At 54.0% G+C, this 17,711-nt stretch overlaps 1 protein-coding gene across 1 annotated transcript in view; it reads left to right on the top strand.

Moving 5' to 3' along the window:
• CCDC33 (coiled-coil domain containing 33) overlaps positions 1 to 17,711 on the top strand; it is a 116,457-nt gene that overhangs the window by 32,224 nt on the left and 66,522 nt on the right. Inside the window, 6 exon segments of the mRNA XM_057542674.1 lie at positions 6,023 to 6,101; positions 6,552 to 6,687; positions 10,704 to 10,813; positions 12,422 to 12,538; positions 15,762 to 15,853; positions 16,610 to 16,720. Of these exon segments, the coding sequence (XP_057398657.1) occupies positions 6,023 to 6,101; positions 6,552 to 6,687; positions 10,704 to 10,813; positions 12,422 to 12,538; positions 15,762 to 15,853; positions 16,610 to 16,720 (645 nt within the window).

Below are 17,711 nucleotides of genomic sequence, written 5' to 3'. Positions count from 1 at the left end.
TTCCAAGTCATGGTGGATCTCACAGGGTTGTCCCACCCAGGGCTGTCCCTTGTCAAGGGGACTGTCCTTCCATCCCCTAGGGCTATGGTGTTGACTGACAGCTGGACCCTCTCTCCTCCGCCTCAGAAGATGGCTCCCAGGTCCCCCCACCAAGCTAGGCCACAAGGTAGGCCACAGCTAGATATTCAAAAGGCTGGCAGGGGCTTCCCTGGTGGCGCAGTGGTTGAGAGTCTGCCTGCTAATGCAGGGGACACGGGTTCGAGCCCTGGTCTGGGAGGATCCCACGTGCCGCGGAGCGGCTGGGCCAGTGAGCCACAGCTGCTGAGCCTGCGCGTCTGGAGCCTGTGCCCCGCGGCGGGAGGGGCCGCGATGGTGAGAGGCCCGCGCACCGCGATGAAGAGCGGTCCCCGCACCGCGATGAAGAGTGGCCCCCGCTTGCCGCAGCTGGAGAGAGCCCTCGCACGAACCGAAGACCCAACACAGCCAAAAATAAATAAATAAATAAATAAATAAAGTAGCTATAAAATTTAAAAAAAAAAAAAAAAAAAAAAAAAGGCTGGCAGATGGCACAGGCAGGGGCCCTTCTTGGCCCCGTACCATCTCCTGCCTCAACAGAGAAAAAAAGGGCTCTCTGGAAAACAAGGAAATTCTCCCCTGGAGAGGATAAAGGATGTGACAGTGCCTGAGAGACTGGGGCCTGAGTCTGACTTTGGACCAGTCACAAAGCTCTGTGGGCTCTGGTTTTCCCCTGGACCATATGGAAAGACTGTCCTTGCCCTGCTGCCTTTCTGAGATGCCATGCGGAGGGGTGCCTGTTGACCAGAAGGGGGTCCCCTGAGAACAGCAGGACTATTTCAGATGATGTGTGGGTAGAGATGTGGGGAGCATTCTGGGTTTTACAGAAAGATTTGTCCCTTTGCCAGAGTGCTCATCTCAGAGTTTCTTGGAAGGTGCCGTTTCTGATGTCTAGAGCAGTCCCCGCTCCCTGCAGGAAAGTGCAGGGGAGGAACCACACCCATGTGGTTGCGGAGATGGCTGGCCTCCGGTTTACACCCCCGTTACACCTCAGTTCTCTAAATTGAGGCCCGCCTGTAGTGGTGCAGCACCATCAACAATTAGTGATGGTTCATTTGAGTCCAATTAATAAATGAAACCCAGGATGAGAGCCCATCGCTTTGCTGAGAATAGCAGCCCCGCTCATGCCTTTAAGTGGCAGCCTCCCAAGAGCTCAAAACCCACAAGGACCAGATGCACTGGGGGCTGGGGAGAGGCAATCATGGAGTGGGGGGGGGTGCCATGGATGGGCTGTTGTCTGGTGAAGTGGGAGAGGCGAGAGAAGGGAGCTTCAGACCAGACACTCCCTGCCTCAGATCTCAGCTCCTCCTTCATGGAACCTCAGGCCGCATCTTCTTGCCCAGCTATGCCCAGCTATCCTCTGGCCTTGTGATGGCCAGGGGTTTTCCCTCCTGCTTGTCTGGCCTCAGAGGATGACGCGTTTGGGTGTGGAGAGAAGGGGCTGGAGAGGGAATGAGGTAAGGGAGGACCACAAGCCTCGCTTTCCTCTCTGACTACTCCAATCCATGCTCCCAACCCACCGACCCTAGATGGACCAGCCAGCCCCTCCCCAGAGCTGCCCATGAGCTCATGGCCCCTCTGAGCCTCAGGCTCTATCCTCCGACTGGGAAGGTCCTCCTTTCCATCTATTCAAACCCTGCTTCCTCCAGGAAACATTCTTTCCCTGGTCCAGCCCAGGCAGGGTCAGCAACACAAGAATCCAGCCTTTGACCAGCCTGTTCAGATGACCATCTCTGCAGAGGCCAAGTCTCCTATCTTGTCCCTGTTGCACAAGGCTGGGCCTCTGGGGGAGGAGGAGGTCGTGGGGTTTTTCTGTGCCTTCCAGGGATAGAGGTAGGCCTGTGACCTGGCAGTCTGGATGCCTCTTAGACTTCAGGAGGATGAGGGAGGCTGGCCTTCCTGGCTCAGAGACCTGCATGGAGGGTCCAGGTAGAGGGGAATTGCCCTGCCTCCTCAGGACAGGATAAGGCCCAATCATGACACACCAGCATCTGGCCAGCAGGAATCTTTTTTGTTGTTGTTGTTAATATCTTTATTGGAGTATAATTGCTTTACAATGGTGTGTTAGTTTCTGCTTTATAACAAAGTGAATCAGCTATACATATACATATATCCTCATATCTCTTCCCTCTTGCGTCTCCCTCCCTCCCACCCTCCCTATCCCACCCCTCTAGGTGGTCATAAAGCACCGAGCTGATCTCCCTGTGCTAGGCCTGCAGGAATCTTAATCTGAACCTGTTCCCCCACCTCCCTCTAAGTTTCCCTGTGAGAGAGCAGCAGGGCTGTGGAGGACAGGTCTAAAAGTCACAAGACCTCTTGTTCTGCCACCCATCCACCTAAAGGTTCTGCCCTCCGTCATATCCTTCTCCATCTACCCAACCACCTCTTTCCCCAGGGCTCCTGGGAATATCCCTCTGGTCTTTCAGGATTCAGGAGCCTGCCCAGCCAGGACCCCAGCAGCCAGAACAGACCCAAATTGGGGTGCTCCCCTTTCCCATGATCTCCCAGGGGCTGCCCTGGGATTGGCTCTCAGGACAAGACAGGTGGCCTGCATCCTTCCAAAGCCCTGCCCAGGAGGAGGCCAGACCTTGACAGTTGTTCGTGCTCTGATGCTTTGAGGAATGTGGAAGACCAAGAGGACGGGCAGAGCAGGAGGTGGGCTTAGAGACCGCGGAGGCAGCTTGAGGGCTGGTAGACTGGGGGCTGGGTACAGAGATCGGGTACAGTGTGGCACACAAACCTCTCTGGGGCATCCTGTGCGTGTGTATGTGTGTGTATGTCCGCACACATCCATGCACGCACATATGCGCTTGTAATGGGGGAGGGGAAACAGAGGAGTGAGGGGAGACGTCCTGGACACAGGGACAGTGGCACACAGGTTCCACCCGTGAGGTGTGTGCCCTAGGGGGCATTCAGAGGACAGTGGAGGGTGGGGAGTACCTCAGGAGCTTGCCCTCTTTCTTCATCAACATCCTGTGCGTTTCCAGTGCTCACCTCCACTCACCGCTGCAGCCCCTGGGAACCAGACAACATGTTCCCCTTAGTTCTGACCTCACAGAAGGAAAGCTGAGTCCTTCTCCCCTCCCACTCACAGCTGTGCTCGGGCCTGGCTGGAGTTTGTCAAACATACACACACCCCTCCAGTGCCCTGAGGGGTGGGCTGGGTTGAGGCAGGGGTTGCATTGCCTGCACCTTTGGACCCAGGACTACCGCACTGTGCCTCTGAGCCCAAGCCCGGTTCCATCCTGGGGTGGCTCCCATGGCTGGAATAAGTCTGAGCCTCAGGACAGCGGGCAGCACCTGGCAGCTCCTCCCGGGCCCCTGCTGGAGCCAGGCCAGGGCTTTAGGGACAGGGAGGGAGGATCTCAGGCTTGCAGGCGGCTCTGTGGAGGCAGGTCCCAGAGAGGCCCCCTGGGCTCTGAGACTGCACTGGGAGACCCGAGCTCCATCAGAGGCCTGGGGGACGCTAGAACTCAGCTTCTCTTGTGCCAGCAGAGGGCACAGAATGGGGGCTGAGAGCAGGGAGTGAGCTGCTCCCCTTCTCCAATTCTGTGAGGAATCAGAGGCCCCTCTAGCTCTCGTTTCTAGAATAGCATCAAGGCCCAGAGGAGTCAGCTGTGCCAGGAAAAGCCATTACTCTGACAGCCTCCCTCCACCTGCTAAAAGCCTCCCTCTTTCCCCTGGGGCCTCACCCCTCCAGAGTTATTTCTTCTCTGCTCACCTAGCCCTGTCCGACCTCTGTGGTGTGTGTTGAGGGAAGTGCTTGCTTAACTCTTTCTATGCCTGAGCGAAGTCAGCACCAGCAGCCTCCCTTAGCCTTGTCCATTGCCCTTCCCTGTCTCTTTCCACCTGGAATTCCTCCTGCCAGATGCCCAGGGGAGGGGACAAGGGGCTGAAGACATCAGGAGAGTGGAAGACAGGCTGGCAAGTTGGGGTCCTGGGTTCCAACCTGAATTGTGTCACTGCACTGCTGCGACTTAAGTCCATCGCTCACCCCCGAGTCTGTCCTCTCCCTGCACTGGGAAGCCCCCAGGGATGCAAACACCACATGCCCTGCAGGAGCAAGCTTGCTGTTAGGGTGTAGAAGGTCTGACATCCTCCTCACATGCATCATTGCAACAGTCTCCGCTTAGTGCTCCTGCCTTTCTGCTGCGCTCTGCCCTCTGTCCTCTGTGGAGCCCAGTTCCTGCTTCCCAGAGGAAGGGAGGTGTGGACAATGAACAGAGCAGGTGGAATGGGAGCTGGTGGGAGGCTGCCGAGAGCTCTGAGGCCTCTGACCTTGGGGGCGGCTGTCAGAGGGGGAACCAGAGCAGAGTGGCAGGTGGAGGGGTCCAGGTCGCACCCCTCTGTTAGCAGAGGTCACAGAGCTGGGAGGAAGGGACCTGAGGAGCGTGGGCAGGCTGGGCTCCATCACCCGCCAGCCTCACTGCCTTGTTCTCTCCAGCCTGGCGGCCTCCCACACAGCCCTGGGCCAGAGGGACCCGCTTTGCAGGCGTGGGGAGGTGATGCCTGTGTCTGGGTGGGCACCGAGTCTGGCGGGCTCCATCGCTCCGGCTCTCTGGGCAGCACACCCCTTCTCACCTCAGTCCTCCCTCAGTGCATCCCTTTCCCCTTCACGCTGCCCTCAGTCAGGTGGCTTTGGACACACCCAGGTTGTTTTGTATCACAAATGAGGGGATAACATGAATGGGGCCTTCTGTGTGCCAGAGCTTAACATGCTTTCTTCCCAGTCCTTATAACCAACCCTCGGAGGGAGGTACTACTTACAGAAGAGGAAACTGAGGCTCAGAGAGGGGAGGGGACCTGGCCAGAGGAGAACTGTGGGCTGGAAACCAGTCAGTGTGACTCCAAAGCCTATACTCTTTCTGTGTATTCTTTGCTGTGACTTACCTTACCTCTGCCTCTGCCAGAGACCTCCAGTTGCAGACCCAGAGCTGGGGATCAAGATAGGGAGACACCAGACCTGGGGCAATTAAAATTATTATTATTATTACTACTACTACTATTATTATTATTAACACTCTCATGGTATCTAACAATGTCTCAGGTACTTTACACATATTAATTCATTTCATGCCCGCAACAACCCTGCATTACCGTCCCCATTTCACAGATGAAGGAAGTAAAGCACAGCGAGGTTATGAACCTCGCCCAAAGTCACACAGCTACTTAAGAGTTAGAGCTGGGATTTGGAACCCAAGTGGTCTAACTCCAGGGACCCCGTTGTCATCATCACCATGTCATACTGCCTCTCAGTTGAAGCAGAGGGGAATCCTTAGTTGACCCCTGGAGCTTGGATACAGGACTCCCACAAGAATGGGTGTCCACAGGAGTAGGGCTGTAATGACTAGAAGGAAAGATCCAGGCCACTGTGTCACTCAAGTCAAGAGGAGAGAGGGAGCAATGAGAGCCAGGGGGTCCCAGAGGGCTTCCTGGAAGAGAGGAACAGGCTGGGCTGGGAAGGATCAAGGCTGGGGCTGCTAACACATGGGGCACATTGGCTCTGAGCTTCTGGGCCGACTCGCCTGCCCCACACTCTCTTTGGGGGCATCTGGGGGTGGGGGCCAAGGGCTGGTGTGGACGCCATTTCTGCTTCCCACCCTGGGGTACCATTTGTGCACGACGCTTCTCCCTCCCGGGTGTGTGGTGTGGCTTCCCCCTGCCAAGGCGCTCTGAGATGAGTCCTCACCCATGATTGCTGCAGTTAATGTAGCAGCACCGCTTACAGCCCTGATATAATAACCTCCTCAACAGAAGAAGCATTAACTCTCTCACTGAACTGTTTGATGGCTCAGGATCTCAGGGACACATCCCAGATACCTGTGGGATGTGCTGGGATGCAGAAGGCCCAAGCTCCCACCTCACCTGGGACAGCCTGACCCTGCAGGACCTTGAGGGCTTGCAGGCCTGAAACCCCTCACCACCCCCTGCCCTGCCCTGTGCCCAGCCCCCAAGTGCCCTGCCCGGGGCCCTGCACACAGTGGCTGCCGCAGAAGACGGTGGCGCATGTGTACCCCACTGAAAAGGTTTGGAGCCGGGTAGCTGGGCCAGAAGCTTGCGGAGATGAAAGTTAAAGGAGAGATCAGCCAGGTGGGCACTGCACAGCTGCCCTGCCCAGAGGCCTCCTCCCACCAAACAGAACCTCAGGAAGAGGATCAAGATGGGGAATCTGCACTCAGGCGCCTGCTGGGAAGCCCTGACCTGGCAGGGGGCAGGAAGTCACACAGGCTAGGTGTCTACCTCCTCTTCCACCCCCACCCTCATCCTCTGGTGCCTTGGTCACCCGGGCAGGCAGGGCAGCCGAGGAGAGAGGCCTGGCGTTCCCTGGGCCTGGGATGACATGAGTGTCTCTGCCTGAGAGGGAGCGCTTCATGCCCCGTCCACTCTTCGCTCAGATTTATGGACGGTGGGGTCTGAGAGCGGGGAGCAGCAGGCAGGGCACCCTCCCTGTGGCTCAGCCTGCGCCCCCCCACCAGGAAAACCACATCGGAGGAAGCGAAGAACCAGAGTTCCAAGTCACATCTGTGCCCTCGGAGCCCAGCAAAGCCCCCATCAGGGGTAGGGGGGACACGGTCAAAGTGGAGATCCAAGCTGAGGATGCGGGGCATGAAGGTGAGGCGGTGAAGGGGCAGGTGGGGCTTAGGAGGGGTGCAGGGCAGAACCAGCCTCCCTCTCAATGCAGCTGGAAGCCACCTGAACGTCTCCCTGGGCTCAGTTAGAAGCACTTTAAAGGAAAAAAATCATAATGCTGTCACGCCTCATCTCCCCAGCCTGCTCGAAAAATGAGTTGTTCCAGATAAATGAATTTTCCAGACAACGAAAGCTTATCTATTTTACGACCATTGTTATTATTTTCATGGTTGTTATTACCACCGTCTCCCACTGAAATGGCACATTACAGCTTCCTGACACGTCCCCATGCACTGCTCATGGGCTCACCCCTCCCAAGAGGAGCGGTGCTGCTCCCATTGCTCAGGTGAGAACACTGAGGTCCGGGGAACTTATATCACAGGCTCAACTCAAGTCATCAGCAAGTGGGGGAACCTAGGATCAGCATTCCTTGCTCTCAGTATAGCTCCTGAGCTCTAGCTGCTTCCCTAGAATGGCTTCACATCCTGCCTAGTCCTCCCTGGGAACTGCCCACTGTCAGACAGTAGTGTGTCTGTGCTTCCAAAGTTGGGGGCTGCTGTCATAGAAACTGCCTAATTGTTCTCACTCCTCCACCCCAGAAGCCTTTCCAGTCCCTGTGTTTTGGCAAATTCTGACACTGCAGGCAATTTAAGGTACCAGTGTACACACATACGTGGGCACACTTGTGTTTTCCACACCGGGGGCCCACCTGCTTTCCACTCTCAGGTGAGAACTCAAGCGGGGCGCACAGGAATATTGGCTGGCTGATGGCAGGACAGCTGTGGGTACCGGCATCAGGCAGTCAGCATAGACTCGCAGGTGCCCGTGATGTCTCTGGTCGTATCTAGTCAGAAGAGCCTCAGACTCCCGTCTTGCAAGCGACACACCTCAGATGACATGCTTTACCTCTGCCCTTGAAAATCTTGCCAGGGACTTAGACAGAGCTCCCTGTCTACCTCACAAAGAGCAGAAAGCCAGCTGCTAAAGACGGTGGAAAATGAGAGAGAAAAGGGGTGAAGAGGAGCATCGGTAAAAGGAGAAGAAGCTAGTTCTAGGTCAAGCCAGAGGATTTTCTTCTGCCTGTAAAGGGATGGGTGGAGCTGTTGAGAAAATGTGGAAAACGAGGAGAAATTGACCTAGGATCTCATGCAAATGCTCGTGTGTGCCTGTGTGTGAATGCCTGCATGCTGGTTCATGTGCATGTGTGAACATTGTGTGAGTGTGTGAGTATGTGCTTGTGACTATGCCTACAGGCATGCATGTCTGTGTGTCTTGTATGTGTGCGTGCATTCACATGTCTGGCTGCAACAGTGTGTTATGTGTGCACCTAGATTTACCTGGGAGCTGATATGTGCCTGTTGGTACCTAAGTGTGTGTAGTTTGTGTATGTGTATACATCTATGTGGCTGACAGGAAGTTAGGGGTTGTGATGAGTGGACCAGGGCTGTGATGCTGTCCTGGGCTCTACACATCTGGGGTGATTACCGGAAGGGGCGTGATGAGTCAGTGACCTTGGGGCCCATCTGTGTAGCAGAGAGGGAAGCCGGACTCACTGCAGGAAGGACAGGAGGGTGGGGAGGCCTCATGGGCAAGCAGAGAATATTGGCAGGAGGCTCTTTGCAGATTGAAGTAGCTGGATGCTTGTTAGAACCTGGTTGGAACCGGTTGCTGTGGTGATATCTGCGGTGAAGGGTGGGGGAGATGGGGGCCAGACCAAGAGGTGGGGGAAGGGCAGGAGGTAGCTCGAGGATGTGTTAATGAAAAGCAAAGGGGAGTTGCAGGCCCTGTTTCAGGGCTAAAGCAGGCTGGTGGCAGAAATGGCTTGTTGGCCGCACAAAGGGAGCTGTAGGAGACCGGAGGGGCACAATGCCCAGAGGAGAAGCTGATGAAGCGTGTTTGTAGCATGGAGACAGGAACAGGGAGGAATGGCTGTCCGTTCCCTCCAATGACAGCTCATCTGTATGGCTGCCCACACAGAGCTGCAGAGACTGGGGGGCGGGGGGAGAAATGCAGGGCACTCACCCCTTGTTCGGCCTCAGCAAATTCCAACTGTATGTGGGGACTCAGGGCCCATGGGTAGTGGCCATGAGAGGCTGCAGCCTCCACAGCTACTGTTGTAGCTTTGGCTGGGAGCACTGGAATCCCCCAGCTGAGCTTTTTCAATCTGCTCAGGGCTGGGTAAGCGTATGGGGCACTACAGAAGGTTAATGAGCAGGAAAATGGTGACAGCTACAAGGAGCATTTGCTTAGAATTTTATAGGTTGAAAAACATATTCCCCTCCTTACAGCAATTATTAGGAGAGGGACAGAGTTTTTCTTCTTTAAAGTATTAACATTTTGCAGAGCAGGAACATGAAGCTCAGAGAGGTTAAATGACTGGCTACAGGTCACAAAGCAAGTTGGTATGTTAGTACTAGAAACCAGGTCTGCTGACTTCACACCTCTTGCCTTACTCTGCCCTTTTTTTTTTTTCTTTTTAATATATCACTTACTTTGCTCATATTTCTATTTTATTATTTTTTGGCCACGCGGCATATGAGATCTTATTTCCCCGACCAGGGATCAAACCTGCGCCCTCTGCAGTGGAAGTGCAGTGTCTTAACCACTGGACCACCAGGGAAGTCCCTTACTCTAGTTTCTTCAAGACAGCCTCAAGTCCTTTTGGTGACCATTTTCCCCTCTTTCCTTTGAACATGAATCCCATATGGCCTGCTCTTGAGGGACTTTGGCAAGTGTCTTTCCCTCTCTGTGCATCCCGGGTAGCTGTGGGGAGGAAGAAGAAAAGAAGAGTAATCAGCAAAGCTCTCAACTTCCTCCTCCACACCCTCATTCAAATGACCCACCCAGCTCCAAGTGACCCAGCAGCGCTATGCTCCCAGTGAGCCTGCAGAGCGGCAGCTGTCCCTGGTGCTGAAATGTCCTTGTCTCAGGAAGCGAGGCAGAGGGCAAGGAGCTACCCAATAGTCTCCCTCGGGTACGCCCATCCACCCCGCTCCTCCCTTTCCCATTCTTCTATAGATCTCTCTTTTTATCTCCCTCCTCCTCCATCCACCTCTTCATTCCCTCCTTCACCATCTCCTGTTCTTCCTTAAATCATAGACTTCCAGAGTGGGAAGATGACTCCAAGGTCACTAAATCCAGCCTCTCACATCAGCCATTTACTAGCTGTGTGATGTTGATCAAGTTATATAACCTCTCTGAGCTCCAGTGTCCACATTTAGAAAACAGAAATGGTGATTCCTACTTGAGGGACTGCGGGAATTTGTTGGAATAATGGCTCAGGCGTGCCCGTCCCCATACCTGGCAATCAGTAGGTGCTCACTAAGTAGGACCACCATGATTATTTCCAGGTCATTGGTATTTTCCTCAGAGTTCATCCCGAAGTTCATGCATTTGAAGGCAAAATGTAGTCTCTTTGGAAGGAGTTTCCTAAGTGGTGCATCATTCTTAGTGTTTAGACTAGTTTTCATTTAATTGGAGTAGACTTTTAGTGATATTTGCCTTGAAAGGTTCTTGAGCAGATCACTTTTCCTTACTGAGCCTCAGTTTCCCCCTCTACAGCATACGGGAGATAAGCCCTCCCCTTCCTGCCTGAGGAGTTAGTGAGAGTGTCTGTGACCAGAGGAAGGGGCCTTATTCCTGGGAAGGGGTCCTATTCCTGCTTATGTGTGTGTCTCTGTGCCTGCACATGTGTCTGTTGCTAGGGGGACTGGGGTCAGTTCTGTGTGTGTTCATCTCTGGGCTGGGAGTTTCTGGAACAGGAGAGAATTGCATCTTTCAGTCCTAACAGCACCTAGCATGGAGCCTTGCCCTGTGCAGGGGCTCAAACAGTGCTTGTGAAGTTGTGTGCATCTGTGTGTTCCACACATGTGCATGCATGTTGGTTCTTCAGTGTGGGCCCTGCTCCCTTGCCCACCTCTCACCGTCTCACCTCACTGGGAGGGACAGGGGTCAGCTAAGCCCTGCCATGACCCTGTGTTCATCTTTTCTCTCTCCAGATGTGATCCTCAAGGTGGTGGACAATAAAAAGAAAGAGGGGCTGTTGTCCTAGCAAATCCCCATCAAGTACTTGTGTGTCTTCCATCCCTATCACTTTGAGCTGGTGAAAGTGAGTCAGAGCCCTGGGCTCTGAGCCCATCTGGGCCTGGGACAAGTAGGGGGAGAGCGGGTGGGAACCACCTTGATGCCCCTAGCTATTCCGTCAGAGCAACCCTGGGCATCCCATGCCCACCCAGCAGTATGACAACTCTTGGCCCATGTGGGGCTCAGGAAAAATAGCTCCTGGAAGATCGACAGGAATGATTTCCATAAGAATTTAGAATTCTTCAAGTTCATCTCCATAAAACAGCCCAATAAGCATAGAACATCTACCACATTAAATGAATACACCAATTAAAGCTGTATTCTCATTTCATACGTGTTTAAAGAGTGGAAATGTACCTAAAAAATCAAAGTAATACAGTGTTTACAGAGCACCTACTAAGTTCCAGGTTCTGGGCTAGACACCACACACACCAACTCTAATCCTCAACGTGAATCACATTTTGCATACATAGAACTGGGACCCAGAGAGCAGAATCCTCTCATCCTGGGTTAAAAAGGAAGTGAATAGCAGATGCAAGTGTGAGCCTAGGTCACATTGTCTCCCAAGCCAGTTCTTTCTGTGCTGTCTCCTCACACTGCATTGACAGGAAGAAGGCCCAGGAGAGTTGGGGTGTGTGGGAAATGAAGTGTTCCCTGGAATGCACCCCTCTAGTGGGCAATAGGGCATGAGCCTGCAGTGGGGAGCCTCAGGGCCCCTTAGTCCATGGCCTAAACCTCCCAGGCCAGCCCCCCTGCCCAACCCCTCTCCCCAGTGCTGATTGATAGAAGGGAGAATTCACTCTTTCATTGCTCAAGTACTTTATTAAGCACCTACTGTGTGCCAGGCACTGGCAAGAGATGGGCAGAAGCATCACTTTTCCCTCTCTCCATGTGCATTCCAGACCGCTAGGGTTGTTTAGAGTAAAGAACAATGTGAAGTTAGCCTGGGTTCCTAACCCAGGTCTGCTGCTTGCTAACTGCATATCCAAAAATCCCAGGCCTCAATTCCTCATCAGCAAAATTGAGATAATATCCCTCCTAGCATGGTCATTTGGAGGGTCAAGTGCAATGACGGGCATAAAGCACCTAGCAAGGGACCTGCCACATAGTAAGTGCTCAGTTCAGATTACTTCCCCTCCTCCCTCCCTCCCCCAGGCCCTGGCACTGACTTTCTTTCCAAGCAACTCTTCAACCATGGCCCCAGGGGTCTTTACCTTCCCTAGACTCTAAGGAGAACCCCAAGCCCAGGGCCTCAGGATGAGGAAGCAAAGACCCAGAGAGATTAGTGACTCACCTGGGAGACTCAGCACTTCAGCTGTAATTCTGGGAGCATCACCCAGACTTCTTGGCTCTCTGTCCACTTACAACTCAGACCTTGTTATCACATCTTTACACAGAGAGCAGGCAGGCAGTGGTCCTTGTGAGGGCGATGAAATATTCAAATAGAAAAGGGAAGATTTATTATATTGATCTCCTTGGAAGGGCTCGCAGGGACCATGAGCTTTAATTATCATCTCGGAGCCCCAGTGGAGCAATGCCAAGTGATTGTCTGTAGAGGGCTGGATTTATGGCCAGGGTCTGCCCCTTAGTCACTCTCCTCCTTGTGTGTCTTCTTCCCCCACCCTTTCCCCAGCCCACTGAGTCTGGGAAAGCTGATGAAGCCACTGCCAAGACCCAACTTTATGCAACAGTCGTTCGGAAGGGCAACTTCATCTCCCACTACATGGGCCACAACCACACAGCTCTGGAGGTGCTGGGACCGGGACCCCCAGGGGTGGGATGGGGTGGGAAGGGGCCAAGCTTTGAGCAGGCCCCAGGCTCTGCCCTTGGCCACCTCTGGCTGGTCTGATGGTGTGGGACAGGGGTGTCTGGGGAAGAAATCAAGAAAGAAAAAAGCAACTGGGTTTTTCAAAAGTAGCCAAAGTAGTTGGTATAGAACCTGCCCTGGGATGGCAGGGATGATGGGGATAAAGTTGATGATGATGTTGCCTAATCTTTTCCAGCACTTTCCAGGCATATGACCCTGCCCTAACCTTGCCTTCCCTTGCTGTGCTCCTCACACACCCTGCAGGGAGTGCCGTAGGGAGGACAGGAGGCTCCTAAAGTCTATGTCTCCCTGACTCTCATGTGGGGAAGTAAAGAGCCCCTACCTTGGCCCACATTTTCTGGTGTTTTCTCTCTTATTCACTCCCTTCTGGAGTAGTGACTCCGGACCTAGAATCTACATCCCCTAAATGAAAATTTTAGGGGCCTCCCCACTCTTCCTTGAGTCCTGTTTCTGTTTGGCTGGTCTTCCAATTAGGTCTTCATTCATTCATTCATTCAATGACTATTTTTGGAGCCTCTTCCATTAACCAGGCTGGGGCTGGGCCCAGCTTAAGCCTAGCTTCCATACATGCTCTCCACCCCCCATTACCTTCTATCCCTAGGTCTTTCAGTAGCCCCAGGAGGACTGGTGATGCTCCAGGAAGATGTGGTCCTGGGACCTAGCCCCTCTCCCTTTCCCTCAGCCTTCACACTGCCCAGGATGACAGATTCAAATCCAGTCATGGCCTGAGTATGATCAGGGCGGGAGCCAAGGGGGCTTAAGCTCTGGGCTTCCCCTGCCCCAGCAGGGCTGTTCTGATCTGCCCCATATCACTGTAAGCCTGGCAGGGCACTAGCCCCATTTCACAGCTGGGGACACTGAGACCCAAGGAGAGTCTGGTATGGGAGCCCAGAGCTCCTGACCCACATCTCTGCTTCCCCTCAGCCATCCTTGATGTCAGCATTTGTCAGACCTGCAGGCACCCTCTGCTCCCATCTCCCCCTGCCTTTTGATCATGGTCTTTCCTGAGGACAGCCAGCAGCCTTCTCTCTCTCTCTCTCTCTCTCTCTCTCTCTCTCTCTCTCACACACACACACACACACACACACACACACACACACACACACACACACACACACACACGGAACAAGGAAGAGTAACAATAGCTTGGCCTTGCTGTCCCCAGGCCATGCCCCACAGAGAGGGGACCATACCTCTGGACCCAGGCTGAACCTTGGCCTGCAGGGCACCTCCCTGTGGATCTGCCTCAACCCCACCCCAGCCCTCTGACTCCCACAGAGTCTGGGCCCCTTTGCCCTCCAGCACCCTGCCCACTCCCCTGCCCCAGCACAGATGTCTTCCTGGTCTGCTCCTGATGGCAGACCAGGGAGCACAGTGGAAGAAGAATTTGCTTGGGCAGCTGTCTCATTCACACCTGACCATTCATCACAGAAGAGTTGTAAATTAGCACCCCACACACACACCTCTCAGACCCCCCTCTCAGCCCTTACACCTGTTGGAGTCCTGTGAGCAATAGAGAGTCTAACAGGTTCCAGTGAAATCCCTCAGGCCCAGACCTCATCCCCATCCGAAGTCTGAAATGCCACCATCAGAGATTCAGTCCTTTGAATTTGGTAAAGGGATTCAGACTCCAGAGGCCCCAGTGAGACCTGAAAAGTCCTCATCACTATTTCAAGCCCTTATCAGCCCACACCTGTGTGGAGTGAACTGACAACCAGCTGAGATGGGTCCTGGCAGAAGGGCTTAGGAGAGGGTGCTGGGGGAGTAGGGGGAGGAGAAAAAGGAAAAGATCCAGGACAAGCCCGTACTCCCAGCCTCTCTCCTCCCATTGAAGGCAGAGCTAGAAGGACCAGGGAAGGTATGGTCCAACCTGGCAGGGGCCTCTTCCCATCCTGAGGTGTCCCTGAGACGTGGCCCCTTAGCCAAGTCCAGAGTCCCTTCCTCTTCCTGCTTTTCTTCCCATCAGCACCGTGTAATCAGTATCACCACCCATCCTCCAAGGCCAGCTCAACCCCAGCGCCTCCTTGAGGCCACTGCCTGTCTCCTGTTCCTCCCCCTCCCAGGACTCTTGTTCTCTCTCTCTCTCACACTCATAAACACAGTCAACCTCTCTTGCGCCTGTTCTCCCCTTTTCTGCTTCATTAATGTCACTCATTTATCCCACAAGCACATATTGAGCTTCTACTCTCTGTCAGATACTTTTGCTAAAAGCTGGGAATACAGCAGTGAATAAGATAGATATGGTCCCTGCCCCTGCAAAGCCAGGGTTCTAGTCGAATGGACAGAAAATAAACAAGAAAGAAATTAGAATAACACAAGTGATGCTGATGCTATGAAGAGGCAATCTAGGGGCTGAGAGGGTGGGGGGGGCCTCTCTAGGAAGAACGGTCACGGAAGGCCTCTCCGAGGTGGTGATATTTAAGCTCTGGAAGAGGAGAAGGAGCCAGCCACTGAGTTGGTGGGGGTGGAGGTGGGGAGTGTAGGCAGAGGCATCAGCGCAAGCAAAGGCCCTGAAGCAGAAACAAGTGGGGCATGTTGGAGGGGTGAGACAAAAGAGGTTGGGGGGCTGCAGGAGATGTGGGCTGAGCGGCAGACCAGCCAACCCGTACAGGCCTTGGCTATCATGGTTAGAATTATGGAATCCATTCTAAGGGCAGTGGGGTTGGGGCAGGGGGATAAGATGATCCAAGTCATTTTTCAGAAGGCAGCTGTCGTCACCGGGTACCAAATTGCCTGGGAAAGGGAATGGGTTGGGCGCAGGAGTAGAAGCAGAGGTCAGCGAGGGGTCAGAGGAGTAAAAGGAGCCACGGCTGGGGGGTGGGGTTTGGGGTGAGGGCTGAAGGGGGAGTGGGAGCCCATTAGTGGACAGAGGTGAGGACCAGGAGCCGCTGGGATGGCAGCGGAGGTATGTGGGGACAGAATCAGCGTCTTCTCCCGCTGCCTTCCCAATGTCTGGCCCAGGGCCTGAAGGAGGGCAGCCCTGAACCTCTGTTCAAGAACCGAGTGAGGCAGGAGCAGGCGGGAGCATGTGCGGAGATGTGGATGCAGGGATGGTCTCATTGTCGGGGAGAAAGATGGTGGGCTGGCCATGTCCCCGAGAGGGCCCAAGGCCACCCAGGGCTCACCCGCCTCCTCTCTTCCCCAGGTCTTTCTCTGGGGGGTCAGCGAGCCCCTGGTCAGCAGCCCCGGCCCCACGGTAGTCATCGCCAGGTTGGTTCCCAACTACGGGGAGCTTCAGTGAGTGGGGCCCAGGCGGGGGTGGGCAGGGAGGGAGGGGGGGGATAGAGGAGGGGGGAGGCTAGAAACCTGCCCTCCCACAAGGCCCGACAAACCTCCCCACTGGTGCTGAGGTCCCAGGAAGCTGCCACAGCCCTGGAGAGGGGCAGCTCAGACCCTTCACAAGAGCAGGCTTGGAGTGGGGGAGCCAGCACGTAGAGGAGAAAGGTCCTCAGCCCCTCCAAACGTGCCCCCCCAACTATACCCACCACATCCACAGTTCCCCTCCCACTCTAGTTCAGGGCCAGGCACCATCAAGTGGCTGGCTGTCCCCAGAGGAGACAGCCTAAGGGTCCTCTCAATTTCATGACCTTTAGCCCTGCCTAGGAGTCCCCTTCCTCACCATCCTGGGGGTCTCCCTGGTCCCAGCCCTGGCTCATCCCCCTCCTCCCCAGGCCTCTTTTGGGTTTGGTGGATTCACAGTCCAGAGGAGGGGACTCAGTCAAGGCCACAGTGAGTCATGGGGAAGGGAACCTGGGAGCTACAGCCCGTCTCCTGACCAAGGCTTTCTCAAGGCTTGGACCAGCAATCAGAAGGACCAGGGTCCACCATCTGTCGGGGTGTCCAGACCTGAACTACGTGGGCGATTTCATCTTTTCCTCTCTCACATCAATCCAGAGCACACGTGGGAGTCCTTGTCTGCCTGGCTGGGCAGAGCCAATGGTGCTGGACACCCATAGCACTCCTGTGCTGACCCCTGTCTCTTTGCCTGCCCAGAGTCAATCAGATAAACCGGGACCCGGTATCCCTGGGGCTTCCCATCACCCCACTCTCCTTCCCTATCCCATCCGTGATGAACTTTGATGTTCCTCGGGTCAGCCAGGATGGGTGCCCAGGTATGGCTCTTTCCCTCATTTGCCCTCTCTCTGGCTTATACCTCTAGTAACTCACCGACTTGTGCATTCGTTCACTCGCTCACTCAGTCAGCTGTTCACTTAACGATTATGTAAGAGTTTACTGAATCCCAACCCAGGACCATGCCTGTCTGTGCTGTGGAGAAGCTGCCCTCAGGGAGCCCTTGGTTTGATGAAGACAGGAGTCACACATGTGAAAAGGTTAAATATCAACACAAGATAATGTATAATTAATAACAAACCAGGAGGGACTGTCAGAGCTATAAAAATCAGAGGAGAGGAGACAAATATAGTATGATTCCACTTACATTCAGTACCTAGAACAGTCAAATTCATAGAGACAGAAAGTAGAACTGTGGTTGCCAGAGACTGGGGGAGGAGAGAATGGGAAGTTAAATTATTATTTAATGGGTACAGAGCTTCTGTCTGGGATGATGAAAAAGTTCTGGAAATAGATGGTGGTGATGGTTATACAATATTGTGAATGTACTTAATGCCACTGAACTATACACTTAAAAATGGTTAAAATGATAAATTTTATGTTATGCCTATTTACCACAATAGAAAAAAATTTTTTTTAGCCAGAGGTGAGAGGGATGTGAAGCCTGAACAGGTGTCCAGACATAGGACTCCTGAGTTTTTAATAGGGGAATATTGGTGCAGGGCGATTGAGAACAAGAGCACAGGTGTGGAGATGGGGGTGCACGGACATGATACACATCAGGGTTGGAGAGGAGGGTGGTGGGTTTGAGTACGTCGGGGAGGGGTGTGCAGATTGTGGCTGGGTCCAGGGCCATGGCCCTATCAATCTCTTCCCATAGTCTACACTTCTGTGGGACCTTGCCCCACATGACGGTCCCAACATTCCTAGGGGCCTTGAAGAAGACAGGAGAGCTTGGGAAGTCCTTCCTGTTGTCTGCCAACCAGAGTTCGTGTCTGGCGTGGCAAATACAGAATGAGGTACC

This window comes from Balaenoptera acutorostrata, chromosome 3, assembly GCF_949987535.1.
Source record: "Balaenoptera acutorostrata chromosome 3, mBalAcu1.1, whole genome shotgun sequence".
NCBI lineage: Eukaryota > Metazoa > Chordata > Mammalia > Artiodactyla > Balaenopteridae > Balaenoptera > Balaenoptera acutorostrata.
Note: the sequence above shows the minus strand (reverse complement) of the source record. Positions and strands in the feature narration are given on the sequence as shown.